We start from the raw sequence: 23,734 nt of genomic DNA, 5'->3' as shown, positions 1-23,734 counted from the left end.
TTCTCACATTTTAACCCCTCATTCACCTGACTCTCTCTGGTCTCACTTCTCCTTCTTTGTCTCAGCATTCCCATAAGAGGCATATCTTGCCAAAAACGAGCCAAGGCCATGTGAACTCCACCACTGACGCAGAAGAGGAGCAGAGTTAGAAGCCAGATTCTCGATCTGGCTCACAGATCTCCCTTTGAATATTTGGCATGGACCTGCTGCCTGTCATGACAGACACCCAGCTCCATGGACATGTATCTACCTATTGCCCTCATTCCAGCTTCACACGGAACCCTCCTTGAATGCTCTAGGCAAAGGAAAAGAGACCTCCGCACCCATGCAGCACCACTACTGACTGTCGTCTATCGGCCGGCTTAGCAGAATAAGTCAGACTACCTGCTCATTCTTCAGGCCAGTAAGCTCTGAATCCTGTAAACACTCAAATGTCGTGTGTCCTCTGTGAAAGATCAGGGGATTCAATCTGTGCGGTGACAAAAGTCGAGACCGATCAAACAGCCGCTGTTTGTTTAGCTTGTAAATCAGTCTGTCGAGAGAAGAGTTGCACTAGAGAGAACTACGTTTTTTAAATGTCAACCTCACATCCCACTGTGATATTGTACATGGGTTCAACTTTGATGTACCAGGTGTGTGTGTGTGTGGCTGTCTGTCGGCCACGTTTTGTGTTTTATTGATGATCTGTTCTTCTTCTGAGTATTCTGCAGTGGATATTTGTCGTGTTTTACGACAGCTTTGGTAAATCTGTCATGTTTTTGATGGAGGGTACTTCTGTGGTGCCGTTGTCGGTGGCTGTCATAGCATCAGTCACCTTCCTTCCTCCTAGGTGGTCGAATATGCCACAGAAATTCATTTGCAATTTTTAAATTCAAAATTGAATCGTACCACAATAGGTCTGTAGAAGAAAAGGGATGTTTTAACAGAAACGTAGATTCTATTGATGCTTTACAATTAGAGTAAAAAGTGTAATTACTGTAGTGCCCCAACCACCAACATGCATCCTCAATCCACACTTCAAGGTACTGCTGTTTAGACCTTCGCCTCCAAATGCGTTTCGTCACACGCCACGTGTTGATTTGATGTCTGTGTAGGGGTGTGTGTATACAACGGTACTGTGCATGGTGTAAATCTGCTTGCCAAAAACCTCTCCTCTGTACACTGGTGCCATGCTTGACATAGAGGTGTTGTCCCTGTGATTTGTGTTTTACTGAAAACCAGCCAACATCTCCAGATGCAGCGCACATTGCTGATAGAGAGCCAAATGCCACCGTTTTCCTACTTTATTTGTAAAATGTCCGTATGTGACCTAAGCACTACATTTTCGGAGTTGTTTCAAAGCGCTTACCTTTTTGAAAAATCCTGATTTGTTGCCGAATATGAATTACACTGTGACTCGTCTTGAAGTTGCCTTTCTAATGATTGTGTCGCATGAGCTGCTTTGATGGAGGGTCCTATTTTAAAGGCATTGTGTTGCCAGCTGGCTTGAATGTAAAACTAGGCAGACGTGTATTTATTTATACACATCTGCCCCCAGTGACTGGTGGTACTGTGTTGACTCCTGACTGCAGGAAGCTTGAGTCTGAAACAGCTCACCTTCCCTGAGCAGAGAAGCTTTTTCCTGTCCTCAGTGTGTAATGAAGGAAAGAACAGATTCGTGGAGTTGCTTTATTTCAGTGATATGACTTGAGCGGACATGAGATTTATTGTCTATGTTGAATTAAAGACGGCATTTACAGTTTGTGAAAGTACAAAAGGTTTAAGACACTGGACCAAATACGGTACATACTGTATTCATTAAGCTGTTGATAGCTCACCCAGAACAAAGTAACATTTTGCATTTGACTCTACAGAAACAAAAACTGCATAGAAAAAACACAAAGATACATTTTTGGATTTACACATTTGTGCATTGCAGCCTTTTAAACCGCTTTATGAAAAGATATGATTTCAAATGATTTTCCTCTGGACTTTGGAAATGCTTGAGTAGATGAAGTACGCCCTCTTGTGGCTCTGTATTATTACTGCACATCACTATGTGGTACCATTCATCTAACTGTGCTTGCACTGTACGCCAGTGGCCGACCCACAACTGGGAGTGAATCTTCTTTGTGCTCGATTCAAATGATTGTATTTCTGTTCTTGTCGACAGTCTGCTTAATCCCTTGTTCAAAAGACATCTTTGTAAATATTGCTTTACATCCTTTTTGTAAATAAAGCCAACAAAAATGTTTAATAAAGATGATGCATAATAGATCAGCGTGTGGGGTAACTCTATACATTAATGTTGATTGTTACTGTGGAAGTATTTTAGGAAAAAAAGTGGCACTTATTGCAAAGTGAGTAAAAAGAAAATGAAGCTTTCATGATTTCTGAGATAGTATAAGGCTTTGACAAAAAACCAACAACCCTAAAACCTAAAGTTAAGTCAAGGTTCTATTGTTTTCTAATACAATCTAGCATTTTAAAACCCCTCTGACCCATCTCCACCCACTGCTCAGTTTTCATTCACATCTCCAGGTTCCACCACTTGAAGTCAAATGGTTTCCTGCGGACGTTGGAGCCGCAGTGCACCTCTCCCAGCAGCTTGTGGTAGGAGGCGAAGTCGTCGATGAACGTGCAGTTGAGGCCCAAGCCCTCCATCAGGGAGCACATCTCAGCCTCCAGGGCACAGCGACCATTCACCTTGGGACCAAAGGGCTTCGGGATGCCGAGGTTTTTCCCCAAGACGATCATGTTAACCTGCAAACAGATGTGACAGGGCATGAAACTCACGGCTCCTCGATTCACTTGCCACGTGCTTTCATGCTTCTTAAGTTTGAAAATGATCACAGTTAATTAAAGTGTCTGAACACACCATGTCAGGGTAGTAAGCCACCGCTCTGAACTGTGTTCTATCCTGTTTCTCCACCACTAACTTGAAGAGGATCGGCAAGTCGATGATGTCCTCATCGTCCAAGCCCAACTCTCTCTTCAACACATCTCTGTTCCAGTCGATGCAGCTCTGGGAGAGAACAGCAGGTATAAAAACGACATCAATGGCACAAACTACACAACATACAAGTTTTAGAACTCATTTTTGCTCATTACATTCTGTAACCTTGGTCTGTCAGCAATTCTCAAAACAGATATTACAAAGTGCTTTATGCAAAATAAGCAGTAACAAAACAAACACTGAAATGAACCAGTATGTCATGTAACAGTGCACAAGTACATCCTTGTTTGGGCTACTTCTGCTGCAGACAAAAGGTACACTATGTGGCCAAAAGTATGTGGACGCCCCTGTGAATTAGAAGCTTCAACTGACTCGAACTCATTGCTAAAATGTCCATATAATTAGCCATACAGGAATGCAATCTCTGCAGACAAACATTTGGTTGCAATGCATGTGTCACACTTAAGAGCTCAAAGATCTCACAGAATTATAGGATGCCATCTATCCAATAAATCAAATGTCTGTCCTGCTAGATTTGCCCCGCTCAGTATGTGCAAGGTACAAGGTATCCTGAGAGGCTGGGCGACGAGGTGTAATTTTTACACTTTAAACCACATCTCAACCGAGAAAAGTGTCTCCTTTGGATAAAGTTGTGTAGTAACGTGAGACCACAACATCAACTCAGTGTGAATAAGATTAACAATGATGTCTACATCTGTTCTAAGGTAAGTCAACATTGTGTTTGAGGCAACATATTGTCACTTTGCTGGAAAGAAATATGAAGTTATCTTTAACATCTCTAGCTAAAGTTAGCCTAACGTTAGCTCCTCTGCGTTGTTCATCATGTCACCTTGTTTGCTGGGAGTTCATTAGCCTATTTTGTTCTAGTTTTGTACTTTGGTGATCGTACATCATTGTTAGCTGTTGTCCAAAGGGCTCTAGTTAAGCTAACGTTAACTTCTGGAGCTTAGCTTCATTAATTTATCCGTAATCGCAGAGATAACAAAGGTTGGCAAACGTTATGCTGAATGATTCAGTGTAAATACTGTAGCACCAAACTAACGGAGAGACACTCTTGGTAAAGATGGTAAAAAGGCCATTATCCTTTTCTCATATTCTGAGCCAAAAACCTTAACTTCAGTGGCACTTTAACTTGTTGTCTTTGATGGCGACGGCAACGAGATGCGGTTTATCACGCTTACACTAGGACCTGTAAATTTTGGCTTGTAATTTAAGCTTTTCATCGACCTTCTCAACGATAAAATGATTAATATATCCCTCCAATGCGTAGTTTAAGCCCTTTTGGTTACTTCTCAATGACATCTGATCGTTATGTCCCCAAAAATCATCAGTTGCCTCCTGCAAAATGCCGTGTACTGTGACACCTGCCATAGCGCCGGTCACTGAATGTTGATATTTTGTCCGAGTGAGTGGAGGGGGGTGTGGCTTAGCCATAGGTCAATTCTGGCTGCCGGATGCCTGACGAACAATGCTGCCTTAATGCCAACTGTGAAGCTTGGTGAAGCAGCAATAGTATGGGGCTTTCATGATTTAGCTTAGTCCCAATGAAGGGAAATCCTAATGCCACAGCGCCCTGGCCATACCCCCATCCAACACCTTTGGGATGAACTGAAATGCTGACAGTGTGCCAAGGCCTTATCGCCCAACATCAGTGCCCGCTCTCACTAATGCTTCTGTGGCTGAATGGGAGCAAATCTCTGCAGAAAATGCCTGCCAAAATGCTGTGGAGAGCATTCACACAGAGTGGAGGCTGTTACAGCATGAAATTAACACTCGTAGTTTTGGAATGAGGTATTCAATAGAAAGATATTAGTGTAATGTCCAGCTGTCCACATACTTTTGGCCATGCAGCGCAGCTTACAGTACAAGCCAGCTTTTCTGGGCATCAGTCTAACTTCACAATCCCACTCACCTGTACGTAGTTATTTTCGGCTTCAAGACTCGTGTCACTCAGTAACTCATCCACTGTTTTTGGTTTTTCATCTTTCAGACCTTTTGGGGGAGTGGTTTACAGAGCGTTAAAGGAATACTTCACCCCCAAATGATTATTTGTATATCAATTACTTGTCCCATGTTGCCTTGAATTGAACAAAGAAATTCTTGATGAATTTAAGTCACAGGGGTCTGTGTCGAACAACAGCAAAACCTTATGAAAACTGTATAATCCAAGTCTCATTCAACCAGATATTTGCTCAGTGCTTCCATAACAGCAGCAATTTTCAACATACTGAACTTAAGTGAAAGGACCGCTGCCTCAATCAGTTTGTTTGTGTCTTGTGTGACTGTGGTATTTTAAAGGGTTAGTTGGTTCAGAAAGCTCCAACAACATAAACAAACTAACTGATTTAGACCAGCAGCTGTTTAGCAAGGTTGACTTTTCATTACATTTTCATGACATTAGAGAAAATCGATGTATTGTTTGTCTGACTAAAACCAGACTTTTAAAATTCAGATAAACATGTAAGCCCTGCTGAAATTGTACTAAATTGAATTTCTAAAAGTTTGAGTTACACACCCAGATATTGCAACTGGGATTCGAAGTCAATTGCCGAGCTGGCCTAGGCATTCTCCACATGCTCCACAGTTTTCACCCCGGGCTTTGTCCCGGAGGTTGAAACCACTAAATGCGCAACAGAAGAAGAAGCTGCTAACAACATGACGAAATCTACATCCAGAGCTGTGCATTTTTGGACGGACGAAATGTACAGAGCTATCAAGTTGTCCACCATGGTACCAGTTTGCCGCTAGCTTACCATAGCCTACTCGACTGTCGATTGTTTGGTCTGTGACGTAATAGGTAAACCGGAAAAAGGTCCAATAATAACAAATTGAAAGGGAGCATATTGCCACCTATTGTAGTGGAGTGGGACATACTGTGGTCAATAAATCAATTCCCCTCCCGTGCTTGCAGCTTGTATGCTGGGACAAGGATAGAAGTCCAACTAAATGGCCTAGTCCTAACCGTAGCTCGACATAAGTGTGAATGTAAATGTACTGACTGTTTTTGTCAATGGAGAAGTGGAAATGGAAATGGAAAAGTCTATCTGTTTGGGAACTACTGAGCATACTTACTGGATAAATGAGTCTTAGATTATACTACATTTGTTGCATGAGAGTTCTAAACAGACGTTTTGATATAGTTTTGCTGTTAAGTTTTCCTCACAAATTCAATTAACACGGGGTGAGTAACTGGTAAACAAACTGTCATTTGAGGAGTGGTGTATTATAATACACAGAATAATACAATAAGTTTCCTGAAATGCACATTGTACAGTAGATTTTCCATTGATGATATTGTTAAAGATGGGCCTACCCTCAAACAGTTTGGCTTGTCCGTGTCCATTGTTCTTTAGGCCTCTGAATAGCTTGTAGCCTGCGTCTGGGCTGGCCAGCAGCAGCCGGAAGCCCTGTGCACAGAAACACAAGAGACAAAGATAACAGTGGCTGTCTCATTAACCTGAAAGCTTAAACAATCCCATATGTACATTAACAACACGTCAGTGTCAACTGCTAACAGCCAGCGGCTTTCTGTCCTCGAACTATTTGATATTTAAGTTTAGTTTTTTAACTTGTGTCTGTTTAAAGGGGAGCATTTACCTTTCTGTCAGCTGCAGGAACAAAAGTCATGAATTCATCTACGTGGCCGACAAGGAGCCAGTCAGAGAACAGAGCAACAGGCTCCTGAACCTTCTGCGCCCACAGGAAGTCTTGAACTACTTGGGTCATGTTCCGTCCTTTAGTTGCTCTTAAAGAAAGAGAGATGCAAATATGTTCACAAATCTTTGGCTACATGTTCTCCTTCCTGTAAAGTCAGGGACTTATCTCTGGATCTGTTAGAAACTTACGTAGGGAAGGCCACGCCAATAATGATTCTGCCCAGGGGATAGTTTTTTCCATTTACAGTGACAGGAGGACTGACCTCGAGATTACCAAACGAGTCCAGACTGCTCACATCTCTTCTGTGAGCCACCCTTGTCACGTAGCCAAAGTCCGGGCCCTGAGGACATCCAAGCGGTTAAAGATCCCCTCCACGTTTCGAGACATGAACATACTCTGCTTTGAACAATAATTTTCATCTGAGGTTTTCTTTGCAAGAAAATTCAATTTTCTAGTTAAAGCATGTTTTTTAAATTACATCTGTTCTATCTCTCTAATGGAAAAACCCAAAATCTATGAATATGCAAATAATTTTCATTTCAAAAGTTGAACTGTTGGCTGCAAGATATCTCCTACTTCAATGGAAAGTTTTTTGTTTTCAGTGTACAGACTTTCAAGTTTCAACTTCACAGTTCACTTCACATAAGCTGATATTAAACCACAACTGGCTTCAAAATAAGTTGTTTTCTTGTACGCACATGTCTTAATAAATTCCTACCTTCAGCACATGAATGTGAAAACAGACTTTTACAGTAAAACTCTGCACACATATCATCCAAGACACATTACCAGAAGTTGTCTTTGTCATGACAAGTTGACATTAAATTTGTTTGGGATGTCCTTATAATGACAACTTGACATAAAGACATCTTCTGGTAATGTCATCCTGGTTCATGTAAAGTTGTCATTATAAGAACATCCCAAACAAATTTAATGTCAACTTGTCATGACAAAGACAACTTCTGGTAATGTCATCCTGGTTCATGTCAAGTTGTCATTATAAGAACATCCCAAACAAATTTAATGTCAACTTGTCATGACAAAGACATCTTCTGGTAATGTCATCCTGGTTCATGTAAAGTTGTCATTATAAGAACATCCCAAACAAATTTAATGTCAACTTGTCATTACAAAGACAACTTCTGGTAATGTCACTTTGATTAATGTCAAGTTGTCATAATCAAGACAACCCCAAACAATGTCAACTTGTCATTACAAAAACCGAATGACACTTAATGACAGCAGTTCTAAACGTTTATGACATTTACATAATGTTCATGACAGGTTAATGATCGTGTCATGTCATAGTTATGACAGTGTCATGTCACCCTTATGTAGATACCTTAAAGTAAAGTGTTACCAAAGTTTGTTTTTCTCACATGCTTCCACAATCAACAAAGAATCTAACAATTTTTGATAAACTGAAGTAAAAGGAGGCCAGCGAATCTATATCAAAACATCAGAACTCTCACACAACTTGTGCAGTGTGATCCAAGTCTCATTTATCCAGTCGTATGCTCAGTACTTCTCAGACACATATATTTTTGCTAAAACATTACTGTTTAAAACACTTGTGCATAAACTGTCGTATGCAGGTGAGTGATCATTTTCAAATCATCATTTTGTTGGTGAAGGATTCCTTAAGATAAGACACAAAACGTTGCCACTATCTGAGCTTTTCCTTTTCTGAAAGCACTTTGTTTCTCTTAACACTTGATTTCAAGAGACACATGTGAGTCTCACCAGTAGCTCATGATACGGAAAATCCTGCATCTTTCCATCTCGGGGGGAATCCAGAACAACAGGAAATATGTGATGAGGTGAGTCGATGTATCCAAACTCCAGCTCATCCTGAAAAAGAATATGAGTTAAACTTCTGCTGTCCTTGGATGATACGTGTGAATATTTCATGTGACTCTGGGGTTTTGAATGAATAATTCCTTTTCTTTCTCATGATGTGGTTAATGTGAAACTGACACTGACAGAGTTACTACAGTGTTTCCAACTTCACTTTTGTCTGGCTTGTCATTTTCAAAGAAGTCAGTTGTTTTTTATGGGACAGATTCAGTTTTCATACCTGCATCCAGCGATCTCCTCGGTTCACATACTCGTGGCAAATCCTGAGCTTGTACCCGCATGTTGTAACAAGGTTCTTCATTCCTTTGAGGAACTGGTAGTTGTCTTTAGTGCTGAGGAGGTGACCACAGAGGAGGAAGTTTTCATTACGCAAGAGTTTGTAATTTTCTTGTCATTTCAAAATGCAAATGAATTGGGCTTTTTGTATCTTCAAATTGTACCAGTGACCAACGTCATTATCCATATTCTTTGGAGTAAAACAAAAACATGAAATAAATCAAGAATAACATGTGAAACCAAAAGAGAAAATGTAAATCATAAGTCACTGACAGGCGTAATTTGAGCCTAGTCGTCAGATGAAAATGTTGGCACACTTAACATTTGTACCATTCATACGTATCATATCATTTCTAAAGTGACCCAGTTCAGATTACATGTATATGAGCTCACTTTGTCATCTAGAAGGGGATAGCAGATGTTGTGACACCCTGGCGAGATGTTTGCAAAGCTGCAGACCACTGTAAACCCAGTTTCAACCAACAAACAACATAATAGGTTGTTTTTTAGCAAGACATTATGGGATTTCCAGCTGTGAGTGTAGCACAGAAACGGGGTATTTTCAGCCAAAACATGATCCTTTCCTGATCATAACCAAGTGGTGTTTGCGCCTAAACATAACCACACTTTAACCACAGCACTGTTGAAGCTTACAGTTTCAAAATATCCACGACATAATAATGTACAAATGTTAAATATCTGTGGTTTGCAGAAACGTACAATGCCAACACTCATTCTGGGTTGGTACATTTCTTGGCTGTATGAGGTAAAACTAAGGAGGAAGTGTAACACTGTAACATGCTGACACATCTATTGTCACATTCATCTTTATTATTCAGCAGTCTGCTCTTACCTGCAGACAAATACCTCCTCAGGCTCCAGGGTGTTGGGTGTCATGATCCAGGGTGCCACTCTGAACACAGCTGTGTCGGTGAAAATAGGCGTCTCAGGGAGACCCTGTCAGAACATGAAACAGAGATGTAACCTTTGTGGGTTTTTCTTTTTTAAATAAATTCACTTAAATGTACAAAATGTGAAATGTATATTTTTGTTGTTGTGAAAAATCAAAATCTCCTATATTTCATCACAGCCACATAGAGTAAAAACAGATGTTTAATGCATTCAGAACCCCATCCATTTCAATGAACATAACATTTCTACGATGCCTAGATCTATGATTACTGTCATATGACTCCACTCAAATGCACACACTTATTTGATGGGATGTCTGTGAATGAATCACCGTGTTCCACATCATCTAAAGTGGACTGCAGTAGAGCCACGCCCCCCTTTTAACAAGCATGGTTGGCAATAAGGCAAGGAGGAAACACAAGGCAAGTACATAATTTGTGTTTGAACAGTTGTCAAAGTAAACGTGAGATTTAATATTATGTATACATGTCAAAATTTTATATTAAAGATTTATGGCTTTTACTTAGGATTTTTCCAAAATATCCATCCATTGGAATGGACTGGGATCTAATTTGTCACTGGAAAATCAATAGGGGAAACGCTGTTCTGATTTTATTTTCTGATGATACAATCAGCTTCTAATGCATCCTATTCATTTTGCACACCGAATATTCATCCCAGGAGGTGTTCAGAAACTGTTTTCTGGATATACTTGAGAGATTGAGGATATTCTGAGTAGAGATGACAAATTCAATACAAAAATTATGTGCAGTGAGTTTTACATCATCACTTTATTCATTGATATGAGTTAACCGTTCACTAAGTATGAATAAAATTGAGCATAGCGTTCAGGCAGGTCATAATGTCAAGCTCAGCTCACACCCAGCTACATCAGCTGATCTCAAACAGCCCAATCAACTGATGGAGCAGCTGATTGATGGAGGGGAGTCAGCTGATAGATCACATGATTCCTTTCTATGCAAACAATTGGCGAATCTCATTCAGGGCGCCCTATTTAAACTCTGGCCTGCCTACTGTTGCTGCTTCCTCTGCAAGCTGCTTTGCAACGTGCCTCCACAACAGCTCCTCTTTTTCATGTTGTGTCTGACTTATCAATGTCATTTCTGTTTGTCTTCGATGCTGCTCTGTTCTATTCCTGGGGGGTCTTTACTGCCTTAGGCTCTCTATGTAGGCGCATGGAAGGGCAGGGAGGTTTGATCTCTCTGCCTCAGACTTTCCTCATTTGCACATGGAAGTGTGGAGAGGTGTGCTCTCTCTGCCTTAGGCTTTCCACATAGGCATGTGGAAAAGGCTTTCTGCGTAGGCCTAGGAAAGGCAGAGGGGCCCCAAAACAGAGCCATACCTCCAAATATAATACTGCAAATGGAAATAAAGTTTTCTTTGACGAAAGTGTTCCTGAATGAACTCATGTTTATAGTTGAAAAAGGGTCTTTTAATACCATTTATTGTCATTTTTACCATTAGGTAGATTTATGCGTTCAGATTTTCCATCCATTGAAATGGACAGCAAAAATAATATCCTAATCCGGATCCTAGAAAAAAAACATTGCTAATAATTTATGCGTGCATATTTTCTTTAGAGTCGAAATCCACCATTACAATATTTCTTGTGTGTCTGGAACATTGTTGGGTTCTCAATGGGTAAAACAGCATAAGAAACTAATGAGATGAAATAACGTATAACATTGTGGATGCCGTGTTGCAGATCTTACGGGACTGACGGGCTCTAACAGACTGAGGTTGATGCTGATGAGCCCGTCGAAGTCCTTGTCGGAAAACCTGAGGCCCTCCACATAAAAGTTCATCTCTGCTTCTCCTCCAAGGTAAGGCACTTCCCTGGACAGGAACTTAGCGCTCAGCACCAGTGGATAGTCCCTCACAAAGTAGTCATAGACTCTCTCCGCTGAGGAACAACATAAACAAAGCTTATATTAAAGTGCTTAATAGGAAAAAAAAAATGAAGTTAGTATGAAAGTTTAAAACATCACAGTGCATTTAATTAACCAGCTGAAATACATGCACGTCTGGGGTTTTCTCACCCCACATCTTTACTCACACACGGCATTAGATGTCACGCCCTTGGACCTGAAGACTCTCACACTCTCTGCATGCCCCTGAGAGATGTGCATGGTGAGCTTGTAGCCCTCTGGGAGCTTGGCAGGGCCTCTGGTCCGCAGCACCATTAAAGACATGTCTTTCAAATCTGTTCATCCAGCAAGAGTCATGTTGTTTAAGTGTAACATTCAATCCTACATAACATTGCAATGCAAGAAATACATGACATAAATGTGCATGAGTGACTTTTTTTTATGCTTTTAACTCTGAAGCTAAATACTACAGTCACTGTGTGGGATTATACATGATATTACTGGGAAAAACACACACACACACACACACACACACATGATAAATAACACCTGTTTGCACTATCAAATTTCAGCTCTACTGGTTTGTCTACTCTAAGGTCATTTGAGAGGCCCACTTCATCAGCCCGCCCTCTACACTCACAGTGAGGTCTGTTATAGTTTTATCAAACTGATTTATGCTATCAACACTTTAATCTGCTGACTTTGCAAAAGCAAATATGAGTTGCCTTTTAATGCTGACAACAGTAATGAAAAAATTAATGGTGCAAAGGGAAGAAAGAGAATTCGGTGGTGAACGGGAAGTGGTGCTATTTTACCTGACACTTTGGAGATGTGGTTCTGCTCACTGTCTGGTTTCTTCCAGTAGGTCCTCTCTGAGTCACAGTTGACCAATAGGATGGCTCCGTGCCCATTAGGGCCCCATTTCCAAGATCCCTAACAAGTTTTCAACAAACCATGTGAACGAATTTGATCTGCAGTTTGATGGACAATCTAAAGGCACAACAGCTCCTCTGACGTTCTTACACACACGTCTAAAATTTGTGAAATACAAAGAATTTTGAGACAAAAAAGTGTTTAAATCAAGCAGAAACCTCCAGGCCTGAAAAACGAAGCCATTGTGGAAGTGCCAAAAACTGCAGTTCTTCGAATGGCCACTGAAGGCTGGATCCGAGAGCGACTCAATCACCATCGACCACCATGTTAAAATGCACAACTTGACAACAGAAATAAACATGTTTACATCCTGGTACTGAAAAAGATTTTGGTCTCTATAGCTAATTTCTTGTAACCACAGGTCGTCTACCCCTGGTATAAGGGTAGCCATAACTGTTGTTATTTCAGCGTGATTTTAGTTCATGAAAGTTAATTGCAACATTTTGGTCGCCAAAAAAATGTTGTATTCAGTCTTTGGTTGTACTTAAAGATCTGTTAAGGAGTCGGATGTTCATTCTTTCTGGTAAGTCCATTTTGTTTTAATGGTTTTAAGACTGTTTTCCCGAGTGGAAATTAGCTTTAGAATTAGCATTAGTAGAGTTTACCCTGGCTTGTAAACGCACCGTCCCAACAAAGGTAGCAGCTAGCATTAGGTTTATCTCCAGCTTCTCGTCCAAATATGACTTGCATTCCAAATCGCTCAATTTTTCTTTTTACTTTTTGTAGGTACGTTGTATGTATGTAGTAGAACATCCTGGTATTTCTGGCATATTGCATTTGACAAACAATGTATTGAGACATACTAATGCGGTGTCTCAAAACACATAATTCCATTTAGTATACTATTTGCACAATGTATTTATTGGCGTAGTGCGCGGATTTCGACAGGGTAGTGTTGTCTCAAACTAAACACGGCCGTTGTGCACTTACTGGAAATGATGACCGCAAACTAGCAAATTAGCGAACTAGCATTAGCATTCGCGTTATTGTTCGCGGTCGCACAGTCCTGGGCCGCCATTTCCAGTTTGAAAAGTGGTCCCTCCCGTTCCGCTACGTAGCCAAGATGGTGACCATTGAGGGCGAGAAGTGTCCATAGTTCCACACTCAACTTCTTGACCGTTTTGAGTGCACCATCCGGGTACTCATAGTGCACTGCATTTTTTCATACTCAGTGTGAACGCACTTATGCACTCAGAATATTAAGTGTAAGTACAGAAGTACACGATTTGAGACACAGCATAAATCTTTTTCTAGCATTCTATATAGTATAGTAGTATGGGTATTGGAAAGCATACATGCTCCATAAAACCAAGATGGCAACGACCAGAATGCCGAACTTGAGGCCTCGGAGTGAGAGTCCACAAACCAATGAGTGACATCACAGTGGCTACGTCCATTATTTTATACAGTCTATAATTTAATAACACATTCATAACAGGATTTTGCCTCTGATGGAGAAAAAAAGTGGAAAACAATCAGATATACACAGAGTAGGCAGAAACACTTTAAATCGATTAATGTGCAGCACTGAGTTTATTCTATACATAGAACTCAGTTTGTTACACTTGTTTATCAGAGGTAAAAAAGAGAGCCTCTCCTTCTTTAAACGTCAGACTTTGTACATCCATCTGACAAATTCGAGCTCACCTTGTTAGCATTGTTTTTCTCCACAACACCGTCTCTGTCAGCATCCACATCAAGAGAGATCTCTGCGTGACAGACACAGTTTGTTTATCACAGAGAGTGGTTCACATCACAGAACAGCTATTACTGTACTGTAAGACAGCTTACATACATTGGTATATGACAGTTCCTGCGTATCCAAATATAGATTGTTCCAGTTAACATAGCCTATGAGTCATGTTTGGATACTGGTGTGCATTTGAACACACCACTAGGCTTTCGCTTTGCTAATATGATGCTGAACTCAACTCAGAGCTTAAAGGTTAAGCAAATAATTGGTTGTTATAAATCTTTTTTTGTGTGTTGCTTCGCGCTATAACTTACCAACAGCTGTCAGGTGCAGAACTGCTTTCCCCAAGACCTCTTTATTCTCCCCATAGTACTGAACAGAGAGCTTATAAGACAAAGGCACAAGTCATTTAGTCGTACAAAATTACATTTGACAATACTGACATCTTAAATCTTAAAATTAAGAGCCGTACACCTGTTGCACATCAAAAAAGTTTTTGAGCTCTGGTTATTTGAAAAGTGATGAATCATTAATCAAAGGAAGCAGGAGGAACAAATGCTTTAAGGAGGATGAGTTTGATATATTTACACTAAATTAAAAAGTGACTGCAGACAATTCAGTTCAGACGTTACAGATTTTTATTTTAGTCATTTGGTGTCAGGCTCAGAAACAAACTAATATTTAATACCTGAAATGCTAATAAAGTTCTTCCAGAAAAATTAGCACACTGTTCTGGGGAAATTGCTAAACACTCTCGGGAAAAAAAACTGTTTCTGCGTTAACTTGAGTCATGTTCCTGTGTGTGCATTTTCTCATTAATAATGCCTCATTTCCTGGAGCTGTTAATTTCCCATACATAAGCGTATACCAAAATAAAGAAGTATGATTTACTGCTTTGTTACATCAGTGTCATGCATTTCTGTCCCTTTTTACCTTGTTATCATTTTCATGTTGACTGGCAGAGCCCATGCTGATGAGCAGCACTGAGTTTCCATCGAGAGGGATTTGAGAGAGGTCGGTTGTCTCCAGGGGTGGGGGGTTGATCCTGTACTGAACACCGGCAGTGCACTTCACAGAGAAGAACTCGGAGCTGGGAGGGGCACTCCTGAGGAGACAGAAGATTTTGATGCATGTCAGGACTGTGTTTACAGCAAACAGACATACTGTATTAAGCAAACACTGCCTGTGTATAAGCAGATATTTGTTTATATGTTTGGAAAAACAGTGACGTGTGCGGGCTAGCCACAAGCTCAAATTTCATAACAGGTGGCGAACCAAAGTAGCAGCTTAAGTCATGATAAAGTTAATCTTATTCTTTGGTGCTTGGAAGACAGCAAGCAAACAAAGTGGTTTAAACACACACTGTTTTATTTAAATAGCCTGTTTGGATGACGTGCATCCACAAAAAAAACACGATGAAAAATGACATGAGGTTGCAAATAGAAACTGCAGAGGATGTTATAAGTAGCAGAATAAAGAAATACAACAGTGTGTACCCTGCATCAGTGGTTGCTGACACATAGTTGGGTTTAGGTAACAAAAACACATGGTTGGGTTTAGACTACAAAAGAACGGGGTTTTGCTTTATAATAGTACGGGACGCGAACACTGCTCTCCCAGTTAATCTTATTCTTTGGCCTTAAGTTGGCCTTAAGTCACTGCCCGAGCGCCGGAGTGAGACTGGGTTGCTATGCGTCTTTTAGTGGTTTTGTGTCTCTTTGTAGTTTTTTGCATCTCTTTGTGGTCCATACATACAGCCTCAGTCGCAGAGCCTGTTTGAACTGTTTGAAGTCCCCTTGTTTGTCTTGGCAGACAGGTGAAGACATGCCTATAGGCTGCCTAAGGACAAAGACACCTGATAATCCCACCTCATACTACTGCCAAATTTCAGGTTTTCCATGTGTCAGTTACCTTGTGTAAATGTCTCAACTGCACCTATATACAGAAATAGGCACCGTACAGTCACATCAGTTGAACTTACAGGGCCATTAAAGGATAGATCTGTCTCATTCGCATCTTACGCAGTCCTAATCTCTATAAACAGATTCTGCATGTGTGTGCCATAGTATTAATCAATCATGGTAGAACTTCGGGTAATTATTAAACAGTGGAGAAGCAGAATGTGTTTGCATTCATGTGGAGATATCTGTTTATATAGATTAGCTGAAATGAACGACGCAGAGAGGAGGAAGTCTTGGCTCAGATATCCACAGGCTAAACCGCATCCATGGGCGGATTATAAGATACTTGGCCCCTAGGCACAGATATGCAAAAGGCCCACCACCTCTCCGACACAGGAGCAAGACACACACTCTGTGGTGGTTTTCTTTTCTTTTAGTTGTTCTGCCAACACATTCTCGCTCCGACCTTGTGTCTCAATCCAAGAGCTGCAGCCTTCGTGGATTACATTGGCCACGTCCTTTAAAGACCACATCAGCCGAACTGAACAGTCTCCGAAATGGGACGGTCTGCTCTGCGGAGGATTTCCTAGTTGCATAACCAGTTGTTGTTGCCCCAACCTGTTGCTGTTACCTAGCAGCCAGCTGTGCTTGACCAGAGTTGGACTATTCACATCTAGATAGGATGTGCAATGTACCCTGCATCAGTGGTTGTTGACACATAGTTGGGTTTAGGTAACAAAAACACATGGTTGGGTTTAGACTACAAAAGAACAGGGTTTTGCTTTATAATAGTACGGGACGCGAACACTGCTCTCCCAGGTGAAAGTTGGCCTTAAGTCACTGCCCGAGTGCCGGAGTGAGACTGGGTTGCTATGCGTCTTTTAGTGGTTTTGTGTCTCTTTGTAGTTGTTTTGCATCTCTTTGTGGTCTTTTTGTGTCTCTTCATGGTCTGTAATTTGAGTGACACTTTGCAGGTGAAGGCCAGGGGGGCCATGACACTTAAAACCAATAGGCCTGTGCTCAGTTGGCCCATTCAGTCCATCCTTGACCCAGTCAGCCTGAAATATTGGCCCACAACCATTGTCAGACCAAAAGCTGATGGGTTCCAAGTTTGACGCAGTCCATACATACAGCATTCAAAAACACAAGTACTCACAGGAGAGGTTTTATGTCTGAGGCACAGATCAACGTTTGGGTCGATACCGGGGAACAATGAGTAACAGTAAATAAACCATTTGCTTTGTTCATTAATAGGCTTATCAGCTGCTGCCATTGTTCCTCTTGCCCACACAGAGTGTAAAGAGATCCTGATATGGTTCCAGTGTAAGTGATGGGGGGGACAAAAATTCACGAACTTGTCATTTTTAGTGTAAAATCCCCTCTTATTGTTACTATAATCCTTCCAGCACAGCTCAGGAGGAAAAAACAGAACTACGAACAGGGATTTTTTTGTACTAAAAAGACCATAACTTGGTTTTATAACCTGAACTGCTGAAACCTCACATTAGCTTCAGCTGAACTTTGAAAGCATATTTGCACAGACTGAGCAAGTACTGTGGTTTTTGTCCCCTGTCACTCACATTCCTATCACATTAGGACTGGATCCCTTCACAGCCTGTATAAGCAGGAGGACTTTATTGATATTCCAAAATATCCCTCAGATAGAGCCCCTTAGAGTCCGGTCCATGTGCCAGCCTCTGCCCAGTCAGTAACCCCGCCCTGGTGTGCTGTGTAGACTGGCATCTGGCAGAACAAACATTTCTTTGGGACAACAACGTCTCAATAGAGGACAACAATAGAGTACTGTTGATTCTCTCCACTGTACAAAACAGAAGACCATGAGATCTGCCAACACAGACAAGTGACACCTTCCCCACAGCTCTGCTGATGTGGGGTAACAATGGGATTCTTATACACTCAGCTGCCAGTTTATTAGGTACACACACAACTACTGCAACTGCAGTCAAACACAATGATCCTGCAGTAACATCTACTTTTATTACTGTCATAATGTTTCGTTTTTATTAGCAAGGTGTTGATTCAACTTTATGGCCATTTTGGAGGTGCAGTTTGTGGTGCTATTGATTTGTATTACATCAAACCAAGTGGTGTTTCAACTATTAATTCCACCTTTATTGATATAAACAGGGTGGAGGATTCCTTAAGCACAATAAAACTGACTGCCAAACTGCCTTACAGTTGAATCAACACCTCATCAACACTGTTCCAACAAAAATCATAAACTTAAATATTGCAGGACTGTTGTATTAGACTGCACTGGTTTTAGATAGGTGTCCATAATAAACTGTCAACTGACTTTATGTTTTGTAATTTAAAAAGGGAATCTTTTTTATCCATTCATTTTCTGAAACCGCGGGGCGGCTGGAGCCTATCCCAGCTGACACTGGGTGAGAGGCAGGGTACACCCTGGACAGGTCACCAGACTATCACAGGGCTGACACATAGAGACAGACAACCATTCACACTCACATTCACACCTACGGACAATTTAGAGTCACCAGTTAACCTGCATGTCTTTGGACTGTGGGAGGAAGCTGGAGTACCCTTTTGCTGTGAGGCAACAATGCTAACCACTGCACCACCATGTCGCCAATTTTATTTACTTTTTATCTATTTATATAAATCAATAGATTAAATGTAACTTTAGCTCTGGATGCTAACTTTTTAACTGGCTGTCTATTGTCCACATCATTAAAATAAAGAATGAGACATACACATTAAACCACAGGTGTAGATTTGGGTGGGAAGGTGGGGTGCAGGGGACACACCCCCGTCAATATTTGGAGCATGTGCATCTGTGTCCCCCCACCCACCACCACCATAAAAACATGGAAGTTGCAATAGTATTTTTTGACGAAGATTTCCACCAAAAATTGATGAAGAACGAGAAAAAATTGATGCTAAAAAATTCCCCAGAATGCAGAAAACTGAGTGTCATGCTCAAATGTGACACCCAAAATTTTCTGGGGGTGGACCCCAAACCCCCCTTTTTCCATATGTGTGTTGAAATGTTTAAACAAAACCTACACCCTAGCACTAGACTCAAGCTGTGTAACACACACTCAGCAATACAATACAGTGCAATGCAACACAATACTCCCAGAGGAGAACCTGAATACTGTCATAGCCTCATAGAATACATATATGACATGTTTAAAAGTAAACTCCCCAAACAGTTTGCAGCACATAGTCTATAGTCCAGATCTTTGTGTGTAGGATGTGTGTGTGTGTGTGTTCTGTAAAAGACAATAGGTGGAACATGAGCCTACCTGTTCAGGTTCACATTAAGTTCCGATCCCACCACGCATAAAACGCTTGTAGTTTGGCCATAATCTACTCTGAGAGTCCGAGGGTGAATCATGACTGCAGTTTCCCCGCAGTGTGTGAGCCGCTCACACTTCCAGTGAATCGTTTTAATGTCCTGAAAATGAAAATGTCTTTTCCGTTATCAGCAATCGCACACCCTGTCCGGTCCTGACTTGCACACTGAGCTGAGAGCAACAGGCGATAATAAGCAGGTAGCGGAGGTTTAAGCCTCTGAGCTCGCTGATTGGTCAGCCAAATGCCAGCCCCTGTCATCCCCACCCCCGTTACACTATCTCCTGAATCTCAAGTCTCACGCCGGTCTCTGTTTATTCATCCTCTTTCGGTTAGGCTATTTATTTAGAGGGAAGGTTCACAAACACTGGCATTGCACTGACTGAACACATTAGAGTGGCTTAAGCAACAATGGATGATCTGAAGAAGTTCCCATCAGCCTATTAAATAAGTGTATCTATGACCGCACGCATGCGCAGCAGTGATGAGATGCACAATGGGTTCCCCCCCCTAGGATACAGTCAGTGGTGGAGAAACTATTCAGATCCTTTACTCAGATCAAACAATGGAAACAACACTGTAAGAATACTCTATTACAAGTACAAATCCTGCATGAGAAATCCTGTTTAATTAAAAGTACATAAGTATAAGCAAAAAAAATGATGTAGGGTATTGGAGTAAAAATGTTTAAATTTCTAATTTTATATACTTTGTTCATCCAATTCAATTCAATATTTTCACTCCGTTTGTCACATACACACACACACGCACAAACATGCATTAAATGGAGAGATATCAGAGTGAGGGGACCATCCACAGACAGGGGGTTTGATGCCTTGCTCAAGGGCACCTCTGTAGTGCCCAGATGGTGAACTGGCGCCTCTCCAGCTACCAGTCCAAACTCCATATATTTATTTTTTTGAACCAGCAACTCACTGGTTCCCAAGCCAAGTCCCTATGGGCTGAGCTACTGCCTTACAAACCACTTATGAATAAAAAGTGTTGGCAGGGCCTCAGCAATAGAGTTCCAGGGTTATTGATTTAAGATAGAAGTCTGATACAGCTTCTTTTGTACTGACGCTGCTGATGGCCACAATAAATACCCATTATTCAGAGAACTGCTTAACTTGCTCCTGACACTTGAAATCTCTGAGCCTTCACAAGTGCATCAATATTAGGTTTGCAAAGTCATTCAGAGGGCCATATTGGACCCTTTCGCGAGCCCACTCTGGCCCATGGGCTGGACGTTTGACTAAAAGTACTAGATTCGTCCCTGCATCAGTGTTAGTTATAAGGTATATGTGGTTTAGTGCAGGGTGGAGCCCCCTCCAGGGTTGCACAAGATAAACCTGAGGTGGTTATAAGTTGATTAATGGGAACAGAAAGAAGAAAAATTCTCATAAACCAAGACGTGTGGGAACCTCCAGTTAATCTTTAATAATATGTTGTTTATAATAAGCCTTGTTCAATTTTTCTTCATGTATAATCTTGCAGTAGGGTGAAGTCAGGTAAAGTGGGACAAATACGGTTTTACATCTCAGGCTCTTTGAATATTAGCAGCCACTTACCAAACACTTGCTGCTAAGTATACTGTAATGTAATATGTGCAATTTGTCTTAATCCCAATTTTTAAATTTGTATATTTTTATAACTATTTATTATGCTGCTCTCTCTCTCTCTCTCTCTCTCTCTCTCTCTCTCTCTCTCCTTCTTGTTTTTATATTCTGAACTTGACTTGGGAAGCCCTGCACAAGAATTCCTATGTGCTTAGACTGTCTGGTTTGTGCACAAATTGCGAATAAAATCTTTGACTTTGACTTTGACTTATTCCATTATTACGCAAATGTGCTTTACATGAAAGAATCTCACGTCTTTGCCCCAGACCTTGCAGGGTAAGCTATGTGGCATGTCGATTTTTGGTAAATAGAGTAATGCAGCCAAAACAGTAAGGGTATAGCAGCAAAACATAGTTGTAGGATGCTGCATTTTATTACATATTTGACTTATGATCCACATATTTTTACAATACACTTAACATTTTATGGGAAAAGGGTGCATTTTAGTGAAGCGGGACAAAAAAATCAAGCTAAAATTTGACATTTTTCCAAAGTGAAAGCATGATTTTTGGGTACCAGATGTCCTGTCGGATTGTATTTTTGTCACTTAAGAATATTAAAGATGATGCAGTGAGTCCATGTCAGCCACAATAGTCCAGAATTAGCCATCACTGTTACACACACACACACACACACACACACACACACACATCCATTAGGCAAAATGGCAACAAGGACACAGGCAGCAAAAGAACAGGGGCAGCGTGGCAAAAAAGTTGAAGGATTTTTTAAATTAATAGTTAACTTGTATTCAGGATTTAATAAATTAATAACTGAACTTACAAATGTATGAACTGGATTCTAGTTTATTAGTTTAGTAAAGTTTTTTTGCACAATCAAAACACAAAGAATAAAGAATAATGAGGATAAATAATAATGCAATACAGTGACAGGGAGAGGCAAAAAAACCCGGAGACCCAAGTTTCACAAATTTTCACATTTGATCTTTCAAAAAACAAACATGACTGTCCCATGTTACCTGAACATGCCAGTATGGGTGGGGTTCTTGCTGTGTTGGAAGGTCCAACAATTATGCACCACTTTACTTTGCAATAAATTACCAAAAAGTGTCCCACTTACCTGACCTCACCCTACTCGTTTTGTTCCTGTGACCGACACATTAACCTTTATATGAAAAAAAAAAAATATCAATACTGATGCATTAGTGTTAGTTATAAGGTCTTTACATACAGCTAGGTGGTTTAGTGTAGGGTGGTCCCCCCTTCAAAGTGTCACAGGATAAATCTTGAAAGGAGCAGGCAAAGAAGGAAGAGGGCACACACACACACACACACACACACACACACACACACACACACACACACACACAAATTGCTTGATCTTTAACAAACTGTTGTGTTCAATTAAACTTGTGTTCAATTTTTCCTTTATGTTAAATCTTTATCTGTAATGTAGTGGAGTACAAGTAGCAAAAACATGAATATTCAGCTAAAGTACAAGCACCTAAACATTGCACTTACTCACAGTATTTGAGTAAATGTACTTTATTACTTTAGACCACAGGGGAAAGCAGCCTACTAACTGTTCCCATGTAGGCTACCCTGCAGAGTCAAAGTAAACTGAGTTGAACAGCTTCTGAAACTATAAGCCTCCTCATCATCATTAATACCCTGCAACATGTAAGGTGTGCATTTTGCAGTGCTGTGTTTAGGGTTTCTCATCCAACCAATGATTGCATAATAGCTCACCTGTTCAGGTCTGCCTTCAGAGAGGTGCCGACCACATGGACGACGTTTATAGTACTTGCGACCTCCAGACGACATGTGCGGCAATATCCTGAGCTAAACTTCATCCTCCCAGGTTCCACAGCATCAGAGGAATCCCTGCCGTCAGCACTTGAAGCCATGGTTGCTTGCTGTCTGCCTCAGACCGGTGAGTGATCTCCGGGACGGTGTCGCCTGTTTTTGCAGGGATGCCGCCCCCTCTTTTGTAATTTGAGACAGAAGAGATAATACCTGTTGGCAGACGTATCGTGGCAGTTAATGTCAAAGAAAATAATAACGTGTCGCCTTCAGTCATAGGATGAATGTTCCATCGAGGGTTGTGGATGCTGATAGGATGACAAGGTGAGGCTTCTGTTCCGCAGGGCTTCCCAAGCTTCAGGTGTGTGCAGATGAAAATGATACAATAGTGCAAGAGTCCACAACTTTAATATGATTTAGTACATATAGATCATACTGCAGCTATATGGAAAAGACAGGTGCATGAATGAAAACTTGGCCTATATAAGAATAGCAGACTTTCTGCATATTATGCACAGGCTATTACGCAATATGTTCTCATGACAACAACCACTTGGCAAAATCAGGTCAGGGCAGGTCAAACAGGTATCCGGATTCCCCTTTGACCGCGGCAGAAACATTACACAATCTGTAACAGTTAAAAAAAAAAAGCATCTATCTATGTGTATGTACATAATGTAGGGTGGACTCCAGTGCGTCATGCCATACACTGCCACTCACTGGCCAGGTGTTGTCAGTGCAACACAAATATTCCAAAACCAAGATGGCCGACGGAGTGCTAGAAATGCTGTGCAGCTCAAGAATATCTTGCCAGTCCTTATATAATAGCAGACCCTGACAGGTAGATAAAATCTGGTAACATCAGATAACATCCAAGGAGTAATTTTCCAAGTATTCATTTTATATTGTGAGGAAATTGCAATTAATCATCTGTCCACTAAA

At 40.9% G+C, this 23,734-nt stretch overlaps 2 protein-coding genes across 10 annotated transcripts in view; one reads left to right on the top strand and one right to left on the bottom strand.

Moving 5' to 3' along the window:
- The window catches only part of rap1gapb (RAP1 GTPase activating protein b), a 196,806-nt gene extending 195,269 nt beyond the window's left edge, over positions 1-1,537 (top strand). For all 8 annotated transcript variants that reach the window (XM_049570218.1, XM_049566392.1, XM_049565740.1 and 5 more), the window contains one exon: positions 66-1,537. The gene's annotated coding sequence lies outside the window, so the exon portion shown is untranslated. The remainder of the gene's footprint in view (positions 1-65) is intronic.
- Positions 1,538-1,667: 130 nt separating this feature from the next.
- On the bottom strand, positions 1,668-22,921 carry padi2 (peptidyl arginine deiminase, type II). 2 transcript variants are annotated; one of them, XM_049570997.1, is made up of 16 exons: positions 22,739-22,921; positions 15,107-15,278; positions 14,488-14,557; positions 14,128-14,189; positions 12,363-12,480; positions 11,736-11,882; positions 11,392-11,582; positions 9,600-9,703; positions 8,691-8,802; positions 8,357-8,464; positions 6,802-6,953; positions 6,554-6,701; positions 6,270-6,363; positions 4,869-4,948; positions 2,858-3,004; positions 1,668-2,742 (listed from the first exon to the last, which is right to left on the bottom strand). In XM_049570997.1, the coding sequence occupies exons 1-16, from the start codon at positions 22,894-22,896 to the stop codon at positions 2,509-2,511; spliced, it is 2,097 nt and encodes a 698-aa protein (XP_049426954.1). In that variant the 5' UTR covers positions 22,897-22,921; the 3' UTR covers positions 1,668-2,508. The 2 variants fall into 2 exon arrangements, with proteins under 2 accessions (XP_049426954.1, XP_049427036.1); XM_049571079.1 differs by lacking the exon at positions 22,739-22,921 and adding an exon at positions 19,365-19,606.
- Between the last annotated feature and the right edge of the window lie 813 nt (positions 22,922-23,734).

This window comes from Epinephelus fuscoguttatus, linkage group LG1 (assembly GCF_011397635.1).
Source record: "Epinephelus fuscoguttatus linkage group LG1, E.fuscoguttatus.final_Chr_v1".
In the NCBI taxonomy this organism is placed as follows: domain Eukaryota; kingdom Metazoa; phylum Chordata; class Actinopteri; order Perciformes; family Serranidae; genus Epinephelus; species Epinephelus fuscoguttatus.
Note: the sequence above shows the minus strand (reverse complement) of the source record. Positions and strands in the feature narration are given on the sequence as shown.